The sequence below is a fragment of the Grampus griseus genome, assembly GCF_964374135.1.
Source record: "Grampus griseus genome assembly, chromosome: 2".
Classification (NCBI taxonomy): domain Eukaryota; kingdom Metazoa; phylum Chordata; class Mammalia; order Artiodactyla; family Delphinidae; genus Grampus; species Grampus griseus.
In genome coordinates, this window is record NC_139018.1 from 87,499,715 (window position 1) to 87,523,965 (window position 24,251).

Consider the following 24,251-nt stretch of genomic DNA (forward strand, 5'->3'; position numbering starts at 1 on the left):
TCCGCCTGCCCATGCAGGGGACACGGGTTCATGCCCCGGTCCGGGAAGATCCCACATGCTGCAGAGCGGCTAGGCCCGTGAGCCATGGCCGCTGGGCCTGCGCGTCCGGAGCCTGTGCTCCGCAACGGGAGAGGCCACAACAGTGAGAGGCCTGCATACCGCAAAAAAAAAAAAAAAAAAGAAATGAAACAAAAATACATGATGATGAAAGGAAATGAATGATTAGACCTATTAGATTCCAGGTCTGGAAATGAGGCTTCAAGGAATTTGACTCTTAAGAGCAAAAGAATATAATGGGAGCCAGGCTTATTGCTTAATGCCAGAATCTAAATAAGGCCCCATCTTTCTTGGCAGAGGAAGCAGAAAATAAATGTTGCTGACTGCCATCAAGAACTACAGTGTTTAGCAACCTGAAGGCTTATGGAGCCAGAAACCTGCAGATGCAGCCTTATGACCATACTGCATGGTCATACCACATCACTATTAGTTCTGTAACGAATCTGTGCTATCCCAAATAGCATCATGGTATAGAAACTCTGAAATGTGATTTAAAAATCTTATTCTAGTCTGGGGAACTGGGACATCTCTCAAATGAATACATAATAAAATAAAATAATTTTATTTTAAATAAAATACAATAAAATGAATAGGTGAACACAGAGAGGATAGAAGAGAAAAAACACAAATACCCCGCCCCCCATACACACATCCACACTGAAAATTAATTAGCAAACCAAACCCCCCAAATATATGAAAAATGTTAATGCTAAGAGAGCCAACATACCAACAATTGAAACATGAAAATTATTTTTGTGTTTAAGGGTCCTCAAAGAGAGATGATGAAGTAACTTATTCAAAAAGAGAAGAGATTAAGAAACAGGCAGAAATAAAACAAAAACAGCTAGCTATAAAAACCAGTTATACATTTTAGAAATGAAAAGTATAATCATTGAAATAAAAAATCAGCTTATGAGATAGACCATGAACATAGTTGACTGACTGATTAGGAATCTTGTACTGAGATATTCAACAAGAATGTAGCACAGAGTAGCAAAGACATAGATATAGAGATAAGTATATATCATATGTATATGTGACAGAGATGTTAAGAGAGACAGAATATATATGTGTGTCTAATAGGAGTTTTGGGTAGAGAATAGAGTAAATGGTAGATAATCAATATTTGAAAACTTTAAAGTGCTCAGAGTTTTCTGAGGTTGAAGAAAGACATGAATTGTTAGATCAGATATGCCTGAGATAAATGAAGAAAGTCTTTGCTTTTAGGCATTGTAGGAAAACCTCAGAGTATCCAAAAATAAAGGGAAAAATCTTAAATGATACCAAAAAATATAGATTATTTCCAGGGAGTGACAATTATATTGACAGCAGATTTTTCATCAGCAAATTAAATGCCAGACAATAATAGAATAATATCTTCATCCTGATGAGTAGAAAATAACTATCAACATAGACTATTATACCAGCTAATGAGGACAGCAAGGACAAAATGAAGATGTACTCAGTGGGTAGAGGAGGAATAGGAGATAATATTGAAAGAAAGGAAGAAGAAAATTCAAAGAAAGGCATCCAAACAGTAAGATCAAATATTACAAAAACCATAATAAATATAAACAGATTAAAGTTACCTGTTATAAGAGATGATAAAAAGATATGCAAATCAAATCCAGCTATATATAGTGTTTACAACTAAATCTTAAACACAAACATGTAGAAAACATGAAAATAAAAGGACTATAAAAGAGGCTTCTCACTTCTGGGTATATACCCCAAAGAATTGAAAACAGGGACTTGAACAGGTATTTGTACATTCATATTCATAACAGCATTATTCACAATAGCCAAAAGGTGGAAGCACCCCAAGTATTCAACAAATGAATGTATAAACAAAATGTAGCATATATGTACAATGGAACATTATTCAGCTTTAAAAAGGAATGAAATTCTGACACATGCTACAACATAGATGAACCTTCAAAACGTTATGATAGGGCTTCCCTGGTGGCGCAGTGGTTGGGAGTCCGCCTGCTGGTGCAGGGGACGCGGGTTCGTGCCCCGGTCCAGGAGGGTCCCGCGTGCCACGGAGCGGCTGGGCCCGTGGGCCATGGCCGCTGAGCCTGCGCGTCCGGAGTCTGTGCTCCGCAACGGGAGAGCTCGCGGCGGGGGGTGGGGGGGGCGTACCAAAAAAAAACACAAAAAAACAAACAAAAAAATCGATCATAAGTGTGAGAAGATGTACATACCATGCAATTTAGCACCTAATATGTTACCTACAAACGTTCTTATATATAAGGAGGCATGTACAAGAATATTTATTGTTTATTACATTGAAAATTGAAAACAAATAATCATCAGTATGATAATATCAAGGTGTATGTACCAGACATACAGTGGAATCACATAGGAGTTAAAATAAATGAATAAAGCTACATTTATCAACGTTGGTAAATCTCAAAAGCATAATGTGGAGGGAATAAAGCAAGTTGCAGAACAGATATATTAAGGTGCTGTGTTGGGAGTCCCCCAAGACCACCCTGAGGCTTGATGATTCAATAGAAGAGTTCACAGGACCCAGAGGAGTTATAATACTCACAGTTATAGTTTAGTACAGCAGAAGGACAGAGATTAAAATTGGTAAATGGAAAAGCTCATGGAGCAAGGTCTAGGAAAAAGCAGATGTAAGCTTCCAGGTGTCTCCTTCCAATCTCCAGCAAAGAAGTGTGACAAAACACATGTGAAGTGTTGCCAACCAGGGAAGCTCATGTGATCCTTGGTGTCCAGGGTTTTTATTGGGGGTCATTCATGTAGTATCCTCATGTAGTCATGTAGTGCCCACGTGACTGAGGTCAGCTATTCAGACTCTAGACCTGCCTGCCTCCACCTAGCAAAAACAAATATTCACCATGAATCACTTCATTAGGATAAATTTGTCCAATCAAACTGGTAAGCATGGCTCAAGGGCTCAGAAGTTATATCCCACAATCAAGCCAAGGACCAGTCCTGAAGACAAGCCTTTCTTTGCAGTGTACAATGACCTTGTGAAGTAGATATAGGAAGCCTTTTAAAATCTCTGACTTTAAAGGTCTTCCATAATTATTCCCAATTCAAACTTCATCTTTCAGACTTCATCTTTCTGCTTCCTAATATAAATCCAGTCAAATTAATCTCTTTACTGTCTCCTGAATACTCCATCTTCGTTCTTATTTGAATGCTCCTTTCCTTCTCTCTGTCATGGTCCAATATATTTGCCTCTTTTTTGTGAGGCAAACATGATAACCACTACACTATAGAAACCTGATTGCCTCTTTTTTGAAACCTTCCTTTCTAGCTCTAACCCACACTGATTTCTCCCTTGTATAATTTTTTGCAAATATGATGCCTAATATATAATTTAGCAGTCTGTTATATTGATCAGCATCATGCATTTTATTTATATAGCCATATTCATTCACTGTCTACTGTGAAGTTTGATATCCCCAACTTGACTGGCAATTTTATGTAGTTGGCTCTGTTTTTTTGTCTCTTGTTGTCTATTGTACTGTATGAATTACTATTGTGGTCATCCATTCTTGTTAGTGATTTTCTTATTATCTCTGTAGGTCACTGTAACTGTAGTATGAAAATTTTATGACTGAATTCAGGCTAGTCAGAACACCAAACACCTTTTAAAAAAAGAGAAGAAACTTTGTAAATTGTTCTGTTGGAATATTATAATAGGTACAGGTCGACCATTTCTTTGATTAATATACCATGTCCTTATAATATTAGTTAAATTAACTATATTTTGCAATAACTTTTTTAGACTAATTTTTTGGTCTTCTATATTTCATAATTCTCATAAAAAATGAAAATATTTTCTTGGAGGAAATAATGTACCTTGAGAAACTCACTAGTAAGTACCATATCAAAATGTTTATATATTTAAAACAGCAATTTCACATTGCATAAAGATGATTTAACTGCTCCAGGTATTTTGTCCATAATATTGCATATTAAAAAAAGAAAATATAGATTTCTATAAATCTCCCTTTTTTCTTTCTTACATTGGCATCATTTATGTTATCATTAGAGAAACAGATAATAATAAAAGACACCAAAATGTTTTGTTTTGTATAACTATCATTAGGAGACAGGGTCTTTCTCACAAATAGCTTACCTATTCTTCTCTTGTTAATTCTTGTATATCCTTTTATATAACTCTTGTATATCCTTTTATCCTTCTTAACTCTTGTATATCCATTTCTTTTCTCTAACTCTTTTATCAACTTTTCCATTTATTTATTGTACATACCCAACTCTATTCTAGAATAGATTTAAGATGACTTTATGCTCTTTTTCATTATCCCCATTTACTTCAGTCCCCCTTTTTTTTTTACTGCCCCCCCCCACCAAAAAAAAGCCTAGTGAGTATGATTTATTTTTTAACTATTTTCCTGATAGACTATTTTTTTTATTGTGGTATAGCTGATTTACAATATTACATTATTTTCAGGTGTACAACATGGTGATTCAAAATTTTTATAGATTATGCTCCATTTAACGTTATTGTAAAATGTTGGCTCTATTCCCAGTGTTGGACAATATATCCTTATAGCTTAATTATTCTGTATATAGTACTTTGTACTTCTTAATCCCCTACTCCTATCTTGCACCTCCCCCCTTTTCTCTCCCCACTGGTAACCACTAGTTTGTTCTTTTTTTTTTTTTTAATTTATTTATTTATTTTTGGCTGCGTTGGGTCTTCGTTGTTGCTAGTTTGTTCTTTGTATCTGCAAGTCTGTTTCTGTTTTGTTATATTCATTAGTTTTATTTTTTAGATTCCACGTATAAGTGATAACATACAGTATGTATCTTTCTCTGTCTGACTTATTTCACTAAGCATAATACCCTCCCTGTCCATCCATGTTGTTGCAAATGGCAAAATTTTCATTCTTTTTTATGGTTAAGTAGTATTCCATTGTATATATATATACCACATCTTCTTTATCCATTCATCTATTGATGGACACTTAGATTGCTTCCGTATCTTAGCTATTGTAAATAATATTGCTATGAACATTGGGGGGTACATGTATCTTTTTGAATTAGTGTTTGCATTTTCTTCAGATATATACCCAAGACTGAAATTGCTGGATTATATGGTAGGGTTTTTTTTGTTTTTTTTTTTTAGGACACACAGTGCCAAATGTGGGATCTTAGTTCCCCGACCAGGGATCAAACCTGTGCCCCCTGCATTGGGAGTGCAGAATCTTAACCACTGGACTGCCAGGGAAGTCCCTATTTTTAGGGGGTTTTTTTGTTTTGTTTTATTTTTTTAATTTATTTTAGGCTGCCTTGGGTCTTCGTTGCTGCACGTGGGCTCTCTCTAGTTGCGGTGAGCGGGGGCTACTCTTCATTGTGGTGCGCAGGCTTCTCATTGCGGTGGCTTCTCTTGTTGCAGAGCACAGGCTCTAGGTGCACAGGCATCAGTAGTTGTGGCATGCAGGCTCAGTAGTTGTGGCTCGTGGTCTCTAGAGTGCAGGCTCAGTAGTTGTGGCGCACAGGCTTAGTTGCTCCACGGCATGTGAGATGTTCCAGGACCAGGGCTTGAACCCGTGTCCCCTGCATTGGCAGGCAGATTCTTAACCACTGTGCCACCAGGGAAGCCCTATTTTTAGTTTTTAGGTTTTTAATTAATTAATTTTATTTACTTTTGGCTGTGTTGGGTCTTGGCTGTGCACAGGCTTTCTCTAGTTGTGGTGAGTGGGGGCTCCTCTTCATTGTGGTGCACAGGCTTCTCATTGTGGCTTCTCTTGTTGTGGAGCACGGGCTCTAGGCATGCGGGCTTCAGTAGTTGCAGCATGCTGGCTCAGTAGTTGTGGCTCGCGGGCTCTAGAGTGCAGGCTCAGTAGTTGTGGCACACGGGCTTAGTTGCTCCGCAGCATGTGGGATCTTCCCGGACCAGGGCTCAAACCCGTGTCCCCTGCATTGGCACATGGATTCTTAACCACTGTGCCACCAGGGAAGCCCTATTTTTAGTTTTTTAAGGAACTTCCATGCTGTTTCCCACAGTGGCTGCACCAATTTACTTTTTCCCACCAACAGGGCACAACAATTCCCTTTTCTCCACACCCTTTCCAGCATTTATTATTTATAGACTTTTTTTTTTTAATTAATTAATTTATTTATTTTGGCTGTGTTGGGTCTTCGTTGCTGTGCAAGGGCTTTCTCCAGTTGCGGCGAGCGGGAGCCACCCTTCATCGCGGTGCACGGGCCTCTCACCATCACGGCCTCTCGTTGCGGAGCACAGGCTCCAGACGCGCAGGCTCAGTAGTTGTGGCGCACGGGCCCAGCCGCTCCGCGGCATGTGGGATCCTCCCAGACCAAGGCTCGAACCCGCGTCCCCTGCACTGGCAGGCAGACTCTCAACCACTGCGCCACCAGGGAAGCCCCTATTTATAGACTTTTTGATGACAGCCTTTCTGATTGGTGTGAGGTAACACCTCATTGTGGTTTTGATTTGCATTTCTCTAGTAATTAGCGTTGTTGAGCATCTTTTCATGTGCCTGTTGGCCATCTGTATGTCTTCTTTGGAAAAATGTTTATTCAGCCCATTTTTTAATCAGGTTGTTTGTGTTTTTGATATTGAGTTGTATAAGCTGTTTATGTATTTTGATATTTCCTGAATGACTCTTTACACAGCAATTAGAAATATATTGGCCTGATGATGTGGTGAGCCATCTGTAGAATTGACCAATACCTCCATAATTCTTTCTCTTTATACTTAACTTTTCTTTCCAAGCAGAGGAAGTTTGTGTCATTGCAATGTGGATTTTAAAAATATAATTTGAAAATTTTTAAACCTATCATAGAAAGTGTTTATAATTTCTAAAAAAGTCTTAAATTCTTACATCATCAGTAAGTTAATGTTATTCATATTTTAGGGATTTATTAAATTTACTTTTTTGCCACTTCAGTGTCAAAGTAGAGTTTAACTTGTGTTGTGAGTCACACCTTAGTTTGCCTAGCATTTTTATTTTCAATGTCCATTTGTTGAATATTGTTGAATAGCTTTCTACAGTAGGTGTTATGTCTGTTGCTCTTCTTGATTTCTAACTGTTATGAATATAATATAAGAGCCTCATGTCAGTCAACTTTCTTAAGCTTCCTCTGTCATTGACTTTTAGAAATATTGTTCAGGAAATGAGAAAGAATAAATCAGAATTACTTGGGATGTTTTTCAAAACACATACCACTAGGGATTCTGATAGTTTACTCTCTTTGCCATCCCTCCTTGGAAAACCATGACTATAGTGAATCACTGTTAGTGAAGAAACTTAAAATAGCCCTCCAGTATGTTAGTTTGTCTTATTTTCCAAAAAGAAACTAGCTTACACGGTACTCATTTATTCTGATAAGAAAAGTTATCAAAATTATTCGTGGAAAGTGATGTTTCACAAAGCAGTAAATGACTACAGATTTCAAATATGTATTGTATCTAGTAATAAAATTATTTATTCTTCTCCTAAAGTGTTAAATTAGACAAATACTTCTGTCAGAGAAGTTGTTGGTTATTAGGAAAACAATTCTGAAAAGTGTGCCCTTTTCTTTAAGAAAACATTCAAACCTTAAGCAGCAAGTACTGGAATTAACACAAAAGAGAAATTCTTAAAATTATTTTCGGTCTTCATTCTTATTTCCTTTTATCTTGGATAACCTTCAGAAAGTGTATCTTTTTTTTATAACCAGTATCCTGAAAATTGCCAGGTTTCACTTGTCTACTTTCTGGTCTACCTCCAGTATAGGTCCCTTCTTTTCTTCTCTCTTCACTCTTGAATTAATCCTCTACCTACTTCACAGGCCGATTCTTTGATGAGAATGAATCCCCTGTTGATCCGCAGCATGGCTCTAAACTGGCGGATTATAATGGGGATGATGGTAACGTAGGTGAGTATGAGGCAGACAAGCAGGCTGAGCTGGCTTACAATGAGGAAGAAGATGGTGATGGTGGAGAGGAAGACGTCCAAGGTGAGCGTGGGCCTGGCCTCCATGCTGTGACCGTGAAACCCACCTCTAAGTTTTTTGGTTGAATTTGTGTAGAATTTTCCCCACTTAATAGCAGTACAGTCTTAATACAGAGAGGTTCTGTGCAGTTTTTCAATTTTATTTTGGAAAACAATTTTATGATAGTGGTATTTGTAGACCTTTAAATAAATCATTTTAATTTTTTTCATTTTTAGTTATTATGTGATATATATTAGTGTTTATAGTTACAATCTGAAACTCAGACTCTTCAGAAATTTTAGAATTAAATTGTTTAAAATGGCTCTAGACTTTACCTAAGGCAAATACTCCCAGAAAAAAATCTTTTCCAATTTCTCATCTGAAAGCATTTCATCATTCTAAGTACAGATATTAACCAGACAGCCACAAAGGGAATGGTCTCGTCCACAATGAAGACAGGATTATTTCACTAATGATTCAGCATAGGAAGGCTCTTTTTGAAATTTGTTCTGAGAGGCTTAAAATTTATACTAAACAATCAGTTTTTGAAGATTTGTCTGTTTTGTGTTTAATACACAGATTCAACATATTTTCCTTGTTAACTGTGTTCCTTCTGAACTTTTAACTTAGTGAAAGTTCAGAATCTACTTGTTTGCATGCACCCCTACCCATGCATGCATATCAGAGTATGTTGCTTTATTGCAAGTTCTTAGGCCTGTTTTCTGCCTGCTTATATCATTTAGTAGCATTTATGGAGCTTTTTCTCTTTTCTATAAAAATTGATTATGAACTTAATGTGTGAAGTATTCAATTTTATAATACATTGCATGAAATATTTTTCAATGTAACCTATCTTGATTTCTTCCTTAACTCTTTTTAAAGTAATTAAATGTTATTTAGGTTCCTGACAAGAATTGTTTCTGTAAAACTCAGAAGAAAATATAGTTGTCCTAGAATACTACATAGTTAATAGAAAAAGGAAAACTAGAGACTCTGACTTCCACCTAGGCATTATTTTGTTAGTACATTCTAGTTTGGGAAGAATGGTTATTGGATTAGAAAGAGATTAATAAATGCTAGGAGTTATATACGGATGTTAATGAGAAATTCTCAAACACTTTTTGGTATCAGTGAAAAAATTGTACTCATCCATTTTTCTTCAATCTCATCCATTTTTCATAAATCTTACCATTTCTTTCTCATTGCTTTTGTAATTTGTTTGGATTATATTTATTTGCAATTATTTATAACTTAGTTTTAAGGCTTTTTCATGCATGCATATCGTATCACCAATTAGATTGTAAGCTCTTGGAGGGCAGGAATTTTCATTTATTTTGCCTTCTATTTTGTTTGTATCCTTTTCTGCCTTCATATTCAGCCCCCACCCCCACAGTAGTCCTTAGGTACCTAGGGCCCTCAATAAATACTGTTAACTGATCATTTTATGCCTTTCTCATTGAGTTTTTATTCTTACAACTGTGACTAGGTTAATAACCCATTAACTTCTGGTCTTATAATCTTACTTGGTTTACACTTTAAACATTCTCTGTTTTTCTTTCATAGAAGCTTCTATCATCTCATTGTATAATTTTGAGGTTTTTATTAGAACAATTAATTTCAGTGGTATTGAAAATTATTTCTTATATTTTGGCTATCTTAATGTTGATGACTTTTATCACAAAGTTCTCATTTGATATTTTTATGATTTTTATCCATAATAGATACATTTATCTTCAGTGCCTTCTCTCTCTCTTTCCTATGCTCTTCTCCCTCTCCCACCCCTAGTTCTCATTGCCACTTTCTACTTTAGGTCCCCGGTACCCTCATTCAACCCCTCCTTTTCCTTTCACAAGAGAATAAATCCATTGATTTTCAGGAATATAAGGAAATGACCTAAGATGATATTCTCAATGAAGTAGGGAGGGGATGGTTAAATTTGGGGGTTTTCTCATTTGCAAGTGAATCTTACTTGAGCTGGAGATTGCCATTTAACATTTTTTTTATCCCATTTTGAGGTTCACTAGATGATAGCAGCAGAAGGATAGTGCAGCTGCTAAGGGACTCCTTTATCATAGGGAACAGAAAGATGTAAGAACATCTGCTCCAGCAAATACAGAGAGAGAAGTTTGGGTGAACTGACTAAAAAGGAATACTGGAGACTTGGATATTTAATACCAAATAATTTTAAACATGTTTTCAGAGATTCTTTAGGTATAGTATTAACTGTCTAAAAAGTGGAGAGTGAGAATTATGGTTCTTCCCTAGTTTATCAACAATATGTATTCCAAATGTTTATTATTAAGTTAGAGTATTTAAAAGCATTTCTTCATAGCTTCAGTGTAAAAATAATGGTTGGGTTCCTAGGTCAGTTTGCACTTTCAGCGAAAGCAGGCAGTAGAGTGGAAAAAACCATTAGCCTTAGAACTAGGAGACCAGCTGTGTATTGCTTTTCTAGTCACTTATACTCTCTGGGCCACCATTTCTTCATCTGTAATGTAAGGGTGTTGAACTAGAATACATAGATGATCCTTCTTAGTTCTAAAATTTTGTGGTCACATTCATAGTGGATTCACTGTAACACAAGTATTAGGGACAAATGTGTTTCATATTTCAGCATCTAAAATAACATCTTCCCCCAAACCCTAGAAAGAAAAGTGGAAACTTTATGCTCCCATTGAAACTCTGCAGCCAGAGATTTCAAAAATTGAAGCATGCACTTCAGAAGCACTTTAATGTTTCTACCAGTAGGGGCTCTGCTCTGCTCTCCCTGGTATTAGAAGCAGTTGTGTTTTTTTGTTTTGTTTTGTTTTTTCTCAAGCTGTTGGGTCCCTAGTATTAGACATTCCAGCTGCAGGACTGAGGTTCTAGCTTCAGCTAAAGACACTGACTTTGGTCTCCGAAATTCTGGATTATGAAATGGAGGCTTTGACAGCATCTCTGCCAATAGGGAGCTAAAGAATTCCAGCTTTATCTCTGATGCCTGTTTGTGCATATTGATCATTTGGGTCAGTACTGCCTGCAGATTCACTTAATTCTGTAGAATTAAGTGAAGCCTGTTTTTCCTGTGTTTACAATCCTGGTTTATTTTGATTTTTAATTCCTGGTTTCCTGAAGCATCCTAAAAGAAATATTATATTATTTACATTGGTGTAAACATTTTTTCCCTGACTTCTGCTAATGATCCAATGAAAAGGTTAACTAAAAGATTAACTCTGGAAACACTACACATCTGATAGATATATCTTTTAATTCATTCTTTATTATAAAAATGATATGGATGTTTACAAATTCCCTTTACTCTTATCTTTAATGCCATAGAAGTTCCAAGTTTGTTTAATAGAATATGAAATGCACATTACTAAGTATACCTATGGAAGGAAGTTTAGCATAGTGCCTAAGTGCCCGGATTCTGGAGCCAGACTGCCTAGATTTTAATCCTAGCTCCACCACTTACTAGCTCTGTGACCTTGTGAATTACCTATACCTCTATGCCTTGAAATCCTTATCTGTAAACTAGGGATAAATATAGTTACCTAACTCAACAATTGTTATGTGGATTGTATGATTTAAATATTTATTCAGCACTTAGAACAGTATCTTTCACACTGTAAGCACTGTGTAAGTGTTGAATAAAACAATTTTTTAAAAAGTAAAAGCAAGTGTAGAGTTTTTTCCCTGGGTTGCCTGCTTTAGAGGACAATTGCACTTTGGCCTGTGGATTAATTTGTACTTTTTTTTTTTTTTTTTTTTTTTTTGCGGTACGCGAGCCTCTCACTGTTGTGGCCTCTCCCGTTGTGGAGCACAGGCTCCGGACGCGCAGGCTCAGCGGCCATGGCTCACGGGCCCAGCCGCTCCATGGCATGTGGGATCTTCCCGGACCAGGGCACGAACCCGTGTCCCCTGCATCGGCAGGCAGACTCTCAACCACTGCGCCACCAGGGAAGCCCTAATTTGTACATTTTAATGGAGGCTCACTGCCTTATTTCCCCAAGGCATTCTTGCTTGGTAGAGCTTGCTTTATGGAGGTGGTCCTTTCTTGACTTAAGAGGGAATTTAGAAATTATTTGATAAATTATAAATATCTTTATATTTAATAGTCACTTTATGTTGATGAGTTATTTACAGATTTTGCTTCTTTGTAAAATGAAATAAAATATCAGTCCATATAATTGTATTTAGTGGCTGTTATTGTATATCAGATTTGGTTAGGTAATTTTGTCATAGATAAATGCAAAGAGGTTGTTGGTAGAAACATGAATTCTGGTTGGAATAGCTACACTGAAAGTAGACTCTAGTTAATGTAAATGGTAGCTCAATGTAAGAGAAAGGCAATCAGAAGTCCTATGAAATTATGAAAAAGCAATGTGAAGGCACCATATTAAAACTTTGCTAAAGAGCATAAGTTAATAAAACCAACAAACTCCTCCTTATATTTATAGAGGACTTCAGAAGTAAAGACTGCCTTCCTATGCATTAATTTACTTTGAAGTTGGAAAAATAGTTGTTACCCTAGTCTACCGAGGAGGTAATTAGAAGTCTAAAGAGATTTAGGAACTAGATCATGTTTGTTAAGTGCCTGAGCCAGGACTAGGGTTGTTTTTCTGTTCCTAGACCTTTGCTGTTATCTTGTTTTCTCTTTACAATTATTTATTTAAAAATCTCAAAAAGTAACATCATTTTTTCCTTTGAATAACTTTCCTGTAAATTTCTAGAAATTCTTCTTTATATAGTAGCTTTTCCCACTGCTCCATGGTGATTGTCTTCATTTAATTACTAAAGTCCTAAAAGATGTGTTTATAGCCATACAGTGAGGTCCCATAACATGGGTCCTAAGGAGAGCTTTCTGGAGAGGTGCCAGTGATTATTTTCCTTTTTAAAACCAAGATAATTTTTTAAAGTATGAAGAGTTCTTTGATAAGAGAATGATTAGTATATTTTCAAAATACAAATGTGATTATGGATGTAATTTCAGCCTTTGCACCTAACAGATTTGGGGTTATCATTGCTATTGAATTACAGTATTAAAAATATGAGATCAATTTGCTAGAATATGAAGAATGATTGCCTGCAATTCTAAAAGAGAATTTCTGTAAATTTAACAGGAAAGTTATTGAAAGGTGAGAGAAAGTTGGTTTGTTTGGCATTTCTAATAACTAAATGTAAAGAAGAAATAAGAACACATCATTATGGAAAGTTTACACATAGTACTTACACTACATGGTACATACAAATACACGTACAGAGTACATACACCACATGGCATCTTTCTTGAACAAAATGTTACCATACAATATACTAGAGAAACTGAGAGTGGAAAACCTATCAAACCTAAAAGAATAGATTGGAGATAGCTATAGTATACATATGAATTTGGAATCCAACCCCTCTTTAAAATATATACCCAGACAGTTATGATAGTAATACTTCAATATATCAAAAACTAAACTATTGGGTAATTGTAACTGTGAACCAGAAAGTAACAAAAGTTATTTTTAAGGCTGTGGAGGAGCCAAAAGATGTCACTAAAAACCATGTACGGGCTTCCCAGGTGGCTCAGTGGTTGAGAGTCCTCCTGCCAATGCAGGGGACACGGGTTCGTGCCCCGGTCCGGGAAGATCCCACATGCCGCGGAGCGGCTGGGCCCGTGAGCCAATGGCCGCTGAGCCTGCGCGTCCGGAGCCTGTGCTTCGCAACGGGAGAGGCCACAACAGTGAGAGGCCCGCGTGCCGCAAAAAAAACAACAACAATGTACTAAAAAGGGAGCCTCTTAAGCTCTAATTAAAATACTAATTTTAATACTCTGAGCAGTCTTATTTCAAAACTTGAAGATAGAAATAACTATAAAATTAGAAAGGAAGAGAAGAATTGTTGTTGGTAGTTAAGCTGAGAGTAGTGAAGTGACAGGTGATAGCCGAGAAGGACCCAGAAAAACCTGTCAATAGCCAAATAAGTCGAACTCTGAAGCACTATATGGAGTCGTTTAGTATAGCTACTCAAAGTGACTTTGAGGATGTTAGTGTCTAATAATATTGTGTGATAGTTTTTTTCTTTTCAGTAAAGAAAAGGTTGTTTTTTAACATACTCCATTTAGGAAGTTGCTGGTAAGCTATTTGCAGAATAGCAAAGAAATTCATTTAAACGCTAAATTTGGGGATCATGAGTAACTTTTATTTTATTTTCTAATTTTTACTTGATGACTATGGATTAATTTTACTATTAGAAAAAATGTTTGGTTTTTAAAGGCATGAAAATGTATAAAGAACGATTTCTACCAAAGCTTTAATTTAAAGGACTAACTTTCATCTATATAGAAATAATATATTTACATAAAAGGATCAATTCTTCAGTGCTTGTGGAATCCTAAAGCTTTGCTATCTAGCTCTACTTATTTCTTTCATCCTCTTTCTTTTCCCTTCTTCCTTTCTTCTTTCCTTTCTCTCTCTCCCGCCACCTTTTCTTCTTTTCTTCCTTCCCTTCTTTCTTTTTTCTCTATCATCAAAAGATTTGTTAAAATTAAGTGATTTTCCAAAACAGTTACAGACTTTTCACTCATTTGCCAAGCAACTAAGAAACAGAACAGCATTTACAGAGGTGTAAGATAACGAGTAGAAAACTACATTAAGGCTGAAGGAAGAAAATAAAAGAGAGAGATTATTTGATTGGATTTCTGTAAGTGATTTTAAAAATAATATTCTTGATACCTGATTATTTTCCTTACAGATGATGAAGAACAAGAACTGCAGATGGATCCTGCAGACTATGGAAAGCAACATTTCAATGATGCCCTTTAAGCCGTAAAGGAAAACTTCAGAAAACCTAAAGTGCTGTAAAATGGAATCATTTCTACTTTGTCGATTTTGACTTTTGTTGTAAAGATCAGTTGTATCAGTTGTAAAGATACATTGAGATAGATTTAAGGAAAATTTTAAATGAAGGAATGTACCCATGTACATATGTGAACTTTTCATATTGTATTATTAAAGCAGAGACTTTGGGGTTATGTTACAGTTGAGCCAAAAACAAAGTAAGCAAAACTGTAATCTTTGCATTTAAAGCAAACTAATGTATATTTTACATTTTATTGAGCCTAATTCTTTCCACAAATAGACAAACAGGAAAAATGATTGTACAGTTTATATGTTGCACATAGCATAACCACAAAGAGAACAATTATTCAACTGGAAAACTTTTAATACACTAATACATGCTTGTTAGCCCAACAGGTGTTCTGTTCTATCCACCCCTCATCTCATGCTGTTCAAGGAATCATACCTAGAATAGTTGCATGAAAGAGGGGAACCTGAAAGCCAAACACTGGGCAGCAATGTACAAAATCACTTCCCTACTCTTTTTATTTTACATGAGTAATGATGTGTTTCGGCAGATAAGCTTTCAGCTGAGGCCTGATGGAAGCTGAGATAACCTGCAAAGACATAACAATATTTATGAGTTTTACCTTACTTAGTTCATGAAATTGTGAAATGCATGATCGATGATGTACTTTCAATTTTTATTTTTTCAGGTAATACCAGTACGGTTTAACCGTTACTGGCTAAAATTTTTATATTTTCAGAGTTAAAGTTGGTGAAGATATTAATGATTTAAATGCCAGATTCTGAAAGAGGCTAAATCAACCTTGAAATGAATTTGCAATCAGTATTTCAAAGCGTCTCTGGTAGTTTTAGTGATCTTATTTGACTAGACTTTTCCAGAAGTATTAAATAAGCAATTTTAACAGATTTTTATTAATGCACAGATAAGTAGAAGTACAGTGAGATCTACAGCCATTTTATTAAAATAGCTTAAAAGTTTGTAATAAAGATGAAGAACCTTTGTATTTACTTAATATGTTAGTTAAGAACCCATAAACCTCATATTTGCTAGACTTACAAAATTATTTTAAATGCATTTGTCTTTTTTGACACTTCAGTAGAACGTGTAAGCTAGCTAATCCTTATTTTCTGATTGAAAGAACTTCTAAATCTTATCCCCCTCCCCCCAAATAAAAGGTTTTGATCATGAGAAATTTAAGCTTGTTAACTCTGTGTTTCAGAAGGGCTACTGTTAATTGCACATGAACATAAGATGCTTCCCCCCCACCCCGTACTCAGGTTCTAGTCAAAATTCAAACTTACAGAGATTAAAAAAAACAAAACAAAAAAAAGGTTGTTCAATTATTGGAGGTGCAGAAATTCTTAGACTTCAGTTTTAAATTATTTAGCAACCCAGAAAAGATGTAGTGACTTACTAAAATTCTTTTTTCTACCATATCAAAGTTAGTAATTCATGGCTTTGCTGTAGAGTTAGGCCTATAATGAATAGGTATGATAGTTCACAGGATTTTTTTAAGTGGAGTTAAAGGGAATTGATTTACACCTTTTGGAAGTTAGGGTGGGAAGATGAATCTAAAACAAATTCCTAGTAATACTTTATATTTAATACTGTAAAATCTTTACAAATGAAAACCATGAAATTTCCTGCCTTAGTTCCTTTGTCATAAAAACAATCACTTGGTTATATGGTAGCTATTACTTACACAGCAAAATTTCTTCAATTATCAGTCTAGACATTTTATAAACTGAGAAATCTTGGATCAATTGATAATATTTTTGACTGTATTAACATTTTAGTGCTATAAAATACTATGTGAATCTCTTAAAATTCTGACATTCTACAGTCTGTATTAGACATGCTGGTTTTATAACGTTTTACTTCTGCCTTAAGATTTACGTTTTTTAAATGTATTTTTGCCCTGAATTAAGTGTTAATTTGATGGAAACTCTGCTTTTAAAACCATCACTTACTGGGTTCTAATAAATTAAAAATTAAACTTGTTTTACCATTTTGCTGATTCTGATACATATACACACATCACACTCATGTGATGCAGTTAGATTTTAACACTAAAATTTGAGTAAATTTAGAACTCATTTTAAGCTAAGCTAAACTAGAATGGCAGAAATTTTTACACTAGCACTGTTTACTGTAATGCTAGTTTATTCAGCAAATTCTGAGTGCTTCCTATGTGCCCAGCGTTGTTCTACTTAGTAAGAATACTGTAGTAAATAAGGTAGACCAGGTTTCTGTTCTCATGGAGCTTACTTTCAAGTGGGAGCAGTCAGACAATATACAGGTAAATACTTGAATCAGATAATTTTAAATAGTGATAAGAGCTATTATAAATAAAACAAAGTTCCAAGGTTCCAAGGTCTATAAAGTTCCAAATAATCAGGTTTTCACATAACTGAAACATTGCAGTTGTAAGGCTAGAGTATCATGAGCAAGGAGAAGACAAATGAGGCTAAAGAGGTATGGAAGGGGTAAGATTAGGGAGAACCTCGTAAGTTTAGGTTATTTGTTACTGACCCATAAAGAGAATATGCAGAATATAAGATATACATTGGAAGATGGTTCCAGGGAAAATGTAAATATGACTTCAAAGTCATTTCTCAAGCATATACCTCTATTTAAAAAAATAAGATTGTATGACTTTTTGACTTCTCATTTGTATCATCCTGTAACAACAAAATTTGCTAGAATATTAGGGCAGAGAATGTTTAAAAAAAAATAAAAACAAAAACATGAGGGAGGTAGTCACTTCCCATAATGGCTGACCTTGGAAACTTCCGTTCTTTCACATGTCTTACTGTATGGTTTTAATAAGACAAACAGTGTGACACAAATACATTTCCAAAGTTTAGGTTACTGAGTCTTAACATCACATGTGGGCCATCAACATTCAGTTCTAATTGGAATACATCTAGTTCCTTTTAAAAGATTCTCCTCGCTAAGGGTTCCAAATAAAAATTAAACCAACTATCCCAGAAAAAAGAGGGAATTTAATGGTCCATGTAAGCAAACTGCATATAGGGCAGGTGTCTCCTGGACTTGAAGACAATTGAAACAAGGACTTGAATGCTGCCAACTTGTTTCACCAGCTCCCATTTCTGCTTCCCTCTACTTGTTCTTCATTCTCTCAGACCAGCTCCCCTGCTCAAAGCTCTAACCAAGATTTCTAGCAGGTCCTGTTTTCCTAGTTTTGCCACTTTAAAGGGGCTCCTCCTCTTAGTTCCACTTCAAAAAATCTGAGGAAAGGGAGACTTCTGCTTCTGGCTATGATTTAGTAACTTACCTAGACCTCCTGGATTAGGAGCAACTATAAAACTGGACAAGATATATTAAGCAACTGTTTTCAGGTAGCACAAAACTGAAATTTCTGAGATAAGGGAAACTTAAGCAGTTGAGCCCCACAATCACTGGGCTTCCAGCGGTGTAGAGAGGCTGGAGTGCTAAGCCAGGAAGATAGAGATCACAGTGGGGAGCAGCTGAAATATTGGAAATTATGGGATGGGGCATCAGAGAAGGAAGCAATTCAGAGAGGTGGCCCCAGAAATCCATATAGGGGTCCCCACAAGTCCATGGCTGAGGACAGGCTGTATATAACCATAGCAAAACCACCTCATGTGTACTGAATAGCAGTTGTGACAAACTTGAGAATGGAACAGATACCAGAGGTCAAGCAGTGATGGCATAAAAAGAGTGCTAAGGGACATTGGGTGTCTGGGCCTGACAAGATGCAAATCTCCTTAACAACTGTGGCATCCAGCTGAAACACTAGAACGGTTGCACCTTAGGAGTAAAGACCATGCCCTAGAGTAAGACCTACTGTAGACTGCCATAACATGCTCTGACACCATTGACGTGGGAGACAGAGTATGGAGATTTGAGTCCTGCCAAGTTAGAACTTATGAAGCTCCTTTCCACAGATAAGAACTAACAAAGCATAAAACCAAGCCTACAAAAAAAAAAAAAAAAAAACAAGCCTACACTAGTTTAAGGTGACCACTCAGTAACTGAAGTACCTGCTAAAACAAGAATCATCACTTTTCAGAAGAAGATAATTCAGAATTTCTACAAGATATACACAATATCTGGTATTCAATGGAAAACTACTAGAAGTACAAAGACACAAGAAATTGTGATCCATATTTAGAAAATTTGAGATGGCCTTGGTATTAAAAATATGTTCAAAGATTAAATGAAAATATGAGTGAACAGATAGAGAATCTCAGCACAGAAACAAAAGTTACAAAAAATGTAATGGGAATTCTATTGTGTGTGTGTGTGTGTGTGTGTGTGTGTGTGTGTGTGTATCTTTGTTTTTTTTTTTTTGGCTGCTCGGCTTATAGGAGTTCCCCAACCTTAATGGGAATTCTAGAACTGCAAAGTACTATAACTGAAATGAAAAATTCATTGGATGGGTTTAATAGCAGATTGGAGATGGCAATAGAATGAACTTAAAGCAATACAAGTGTAGTTGTTCTGTAAGTGTTTGGAAATGGAGGGCTGAAATGCTGAGAGACCCTGAAATGTGGATTTGGGATTCATTTTTCAAATATTTATTAAGTATTCAAGATGCTGTCCACTCCATTCCCTAACACATAAGCCTAAAGAGTCCGTCATGAAAGAACATGGATCATGTTTTCAATTACTTATTAAGTAGAGAACTGTTCTGAGTACTGGGGATACAACACTGACAAAGTCACTGCCTTCATGGAGCTTATATGCCAGAGGGAGAGATAGATAATTATTTTCTATACTCACAGTGATAAATGCTATGAGAAAAATAGATCTGAATAAATAGTGATGGAAGAGTGCTATTTTAGATAGGATAATCAGGGAGGGCCTTTCTGAAGAGGTGGTGTGAGAACAAGCCATTTGAATAACCTGTGCAAAACTACTTAATAGAAATAATGCAAGTCACCTATAATTTAAATTTTTCTCCACCTTTAAAAACAGGTGAAATTCTGATATTTAACCAAAAATATTACCATTTCAACATGAAATCAATAGAGAATACTACTGAGATATTTTACATTCTTTTGTACTAAATCTGAAATCTAGTGTATATTTTGTACTTACAGTACATCTCATTTTGGACACTAAATTGCCACTGAAAATATTTTATTGGTATTTAGAGTTCATTAAACTTATAGTTGAATAAGTATATTTACATACTCAGGTTCCAAGCATACTTAAAATAGACTTTACTTTTTAGGGCAGTTTTAGCTTGACAGCAAAATGGAATAGAAAGCAGAGTCACCACATACCCTATTACTGCGTGCGCACACACATGCACACACACACACAGCTTTCCCCACCAACATCCTGCACCAGTGTAAAATTGTTACAATTCATAAACCAACACTGACACATCATTATCAGCTAAAGTCCTTAGTTTATGTTAGGATTAATACTTGTACATTCTATGGATTTGGACAAATGTATAATGACATGTATCCATCATTATAGTATCATAATCGTTTCACTGCCCTAAAAATCCCTTATATTCCACTTATTCCTCCTCCCTTACCAAACCCCTGGAAACCACTTATCTTTTTACTGTCTCCAAAGTTTTGAGTTTTCCATAAAGCCATATAATTGGAGTCATATAGTATATATAATTTGAGTCATACCGTATATAGCCTTTTCAGATTGGCTTCTTTCACTTAGTAATATGCATTTTAAGATCCATCCATGTCCTTTCATGGCTTGATAGCTCATTTCTTTTTAGCTGAATAATATTCCATAGTATGGATGTACCACCGTTTTTTACACAGTCACCTACTGAAAGACATATTGTTTACTCCAAGTTTTGGCAATTAGGAATAAAGCTACTGTAAACATTTGTGTGCAGGTTTTGTGTGGACCTAAGTTTTCAGCTCCTTGTAGTAAAAAACACATAAAATTTACCGTTGCACATTTACATTTAAAATGTACAATTCAGTGGCATTAAGTAAATTCACAGTGTTGTGCAGCCATCACCACTATCTAGTTCCAGAACTTTTTCATTACCCTAAATGTAAACACTGTTAAGCAGTCACTCAGGTATTAATTTTGAAATTTAAGTTAATTAAAATTAAGTAAAATTAAAAATTAACTTCCTCCACCACACTAGCCACATTTCAAGTGCTCAGTAGCCACATGTGGTTAGTGGCTATTGAATAGCACAGGTCTGGGGGAAGAGAATTAGAGGCAGAGGAAACAACAAATACAAAGCCCTTTATGCAAGAATACACTTTTTCAAAGAACAGTTAGTTGGCCAATATGACTGGAGTACAAGAGGTAGGGAATGTGGTCAGTGAGGTAGCCAAGAGTCAGCTAATGGTTTTTCATGTCATAGTAAAGACGTTAGATTTTATTTTAAGTGTGATGGAAAATTTATAAAGACTTTTAAAATGATCAGTCTGACTACTGTGTTGGAAAGATTGAAGGAGGTTAAAGAATGAAGCAGGAAGACTTTAAAGACTGTTACAGGTGAGCGATGTTACAGTATTCCAGGTGAGCAATGATGGTTCTTGAACTAGGGAGGTAGCTGAGGTGACGAAAAGTGTTTAGATTCAGGATATATTTCAAAGGTTTAGATTATTGCATTTACAATGGATTGGATGTTAGACATAAGAAAGAAAAACTGTATTCTGTAAATTGGAGAACACTGAGAAACAGGTTTGAGAGAAAATTAAATTTAGTTTTGACCATGTTATGTTTTAGATGGTCATTGCCATCAAGTGATTGCAAAATTGGAGCTAGATGACAGCTCTGATATTTTAATATTTATTATAAATATTACTTTCTTAGTGAGTTGCTATAAGAGTGATAAAAAACATATAACTCATAGAGATAGGATTAATTAGAATGGATTCTGAAGTGCACATGCCTTATATATCAGGTAAAAGGTAAATATATATTCCATATATTCTGGAATAAGGGATCTACTGAAAGACTGTTGAAGATTCAAGATACTTGTATTACATTACTTAGTGATTAAATGATAAATAGGATTATTTTTAATGTTTTCATATAGCATAGTTTTGAACAGTTTAAACAGATACACGCCCAAACAAGACATACAGATGGCCAAGAGGCATGTGAAAAGCTGCTCAACATCACTAATTATTAGAGAAATGCAAATCAAAATTACCATGAGGTATCACCTCACACCAGGCAGAATGGGCATCATCAGAAAATCTACAAACAACAAATGCCGGAGAGGGTGTGGAGAAAAGGGAACCCTCTTGCACTGTTGGTGGGAGTGTAAATTGATACAGCCACTATGGAGAACAGTATGGAGGTTCCTTAAAAAACTAAAAATAGAATTACCATATGACACAGCAATCCCACTACTGGGCATATACCCAGAGAACACCATAATTCAAAAAGACACACGCACCCCAATGTTCATTGCAGCACTGTTTACAATAGCCAGGTCACGGAAGCAACCTAAATGCCCATTGACAGACGAATGGATAAAGAAGATGTGGTACATATATACAATGGAATATTACTCGGCCATAAAAAGGAACAAAACTGGGTCATTTGTAGAGACATGGATGGACCTGGAGACTGTCATACAGAGTGAAGTAAGTCAGAAAGAGAAAAACAAATATCGTATATTAATGCATATATGTGGAATCTAGAAAAATGGTACAGATGAACTGGTTTGCAAGGCAGAAATAGAGACACAGATGTAGAGAACAAACGTATGGACACCAAGGGGGGAAAGTGGGGGGTGGGGTGGGATGAATTGGGAGATTGGGATTGACATGTATACACTGATGTGTATAAAATGGATGACTAACAAGAACCTGCTGTATAAAAAAATAAATTAAATTAAATTAAATTTAAAAAGAAAACAGGGGCTTTCCTGGTGGCACAGTGGTTGAGAATCCGCCTGCCAATGCAGGGGACACGGGTTCGAGCCCTGGTCCTGGAAGAACCCACATGCCGCGGAGCAACGAAGCCCGTGCGCCACAACTACTGAGCCTGTGCTCTAGAGCCCATGAGCCACAACTACTGAAGTCTGTGTGCCACAACTACTGAAGCCCATGCGCCTAGAGCCTGTGCTCTGCAACAAGAGAAGCCACTGCAATGAGAAGCCTGTACACCGCAACGAAGAGTAGCCCCCGTTTGCCACAACTAGAGAAAAGCCCACGCGCAGCAACGAAGACCCAACGCAGCCAAAAATAAATAAATTTATTAAAAAAACCAAAAAACAGATACATGCCACTAGTTTTTTGCATTATTTTTTTCCTATGGTTAATGCTTTGCATCTAAATATACTTCACACTTTTTTTAAAGTCCATATTTTTAAACCTTTATTTTATTCTAAAATCTTGGGCAGGGCTATTGAAGCTTAATGACATTAACAACTACCATTTAAGGAGAAAGGAAAACATAAATAATCTCATTTGATCTTTTGATGCTGCAGAAAAAAAGGCTAGCAGAAAGTGACTGCTGGATGTAAACGGTGTTAAAATGTTAACTAAATTGCAAAAGCAGTTAGGCTTACTACCAGTAACCTTTCTAATCTTAACATCTAACAATAGTAACACTGTCATAGGACACAGTAGGATGTGATGTAATGAGCAGGAGGAGGACTTGAATCCTGATTGTATTTCTTACTAGCTGACTGCACTTGTCTTTGGATAAGGTATCTGTTTTTCCCTTTTTCTTCCCCCCTTTAAAAAAATTTTCAGTGCCTTCAACTAAAGAATGGAGGGACTAATATCACCTACCTATCCCTCAGAGTTGTTGGAAGAATCAAAATGCATATAAAAGCGCTTTGTAAATAGCATATTTTACTTAAGTTTTAGGAATGAAGGTTTGAAACAATTACTACTTGAATTTTTTCTTCAGAAATATTTCCAATTTTAACCTGATTTAATAATTATTTTAGTAATCAATTGGGGTAACTTTATATTCTATTGCCTTCCACAATACACACTGGATAATTAGTAATTATCTGTTGATTTTCAATTAGTTTTACAGTAACCTATTATTTTGTGGACTGTTGCCAGTTCTACACGCTGTATACCACGGGCTCTCAATAAATGTCACATACAGAGCATTCTTGTAGCAGGAAGATTTAGGATCCAAATGAATTCTGAGCTCTGACAGACAGGATCTGTAGAATATAAGGCTTTCAGAAGACAACCCACCTGCTCCACACTTTCAAACAGCAACAACCAGAATCACAAGGTTCTCTGCCTACCTCTCAGCCTCATCTCTCTCCACTGTCTTCCCCTCAACTTCTCCATCCCCGGTGCACAGAACAACTTCCCCAAATGCTCAACGCAATCTCATATTTGGACTTTTCCATCTCTTGTTTCCTTTACCTAGACACTCTTCCTTTGTAACATCAAGTCTTTCTGTCTCACTTAGATATCATCTCATGAAAAGCCTTTCCAGAC

At 36.0% G+C, this 24,251-nt stretch overlaps 1 protein-coding gene across 2 annotated transcripts in view; it reads left to right on the top strand.

Moving 5' to 3' along the window:
• Positions 1–16,801, top strand: part of GOLM2 (golgi membrane protein 2) — a 111,206-nt gene extending 94,405 nt beyond the window's left edge. Inside the window, exons 9-10 of one of the 2 annotated variants that reach the window (XM_082649298.1) lie at positions 7,858–8,025; positions 14,722–16,801. In XM_082649298.1, coding sequence (XP_082505424.1) covers positions 7,858–8,025; positions 14,722–14,792 — 239 coding nt within the window. In that variant the 3' untranslated portion in view covers positions 14,793–16,801. The remainder of the gene's footprint in view (positions 1–7,857; positions 8,026–14,721) is intronic. The other variant, XM_082649299.1, reaches the window with a different exon arrangement.
• The last annotated feature ends 7,450 nt before the right edge of the window (positions 16,802–24,251 follow it).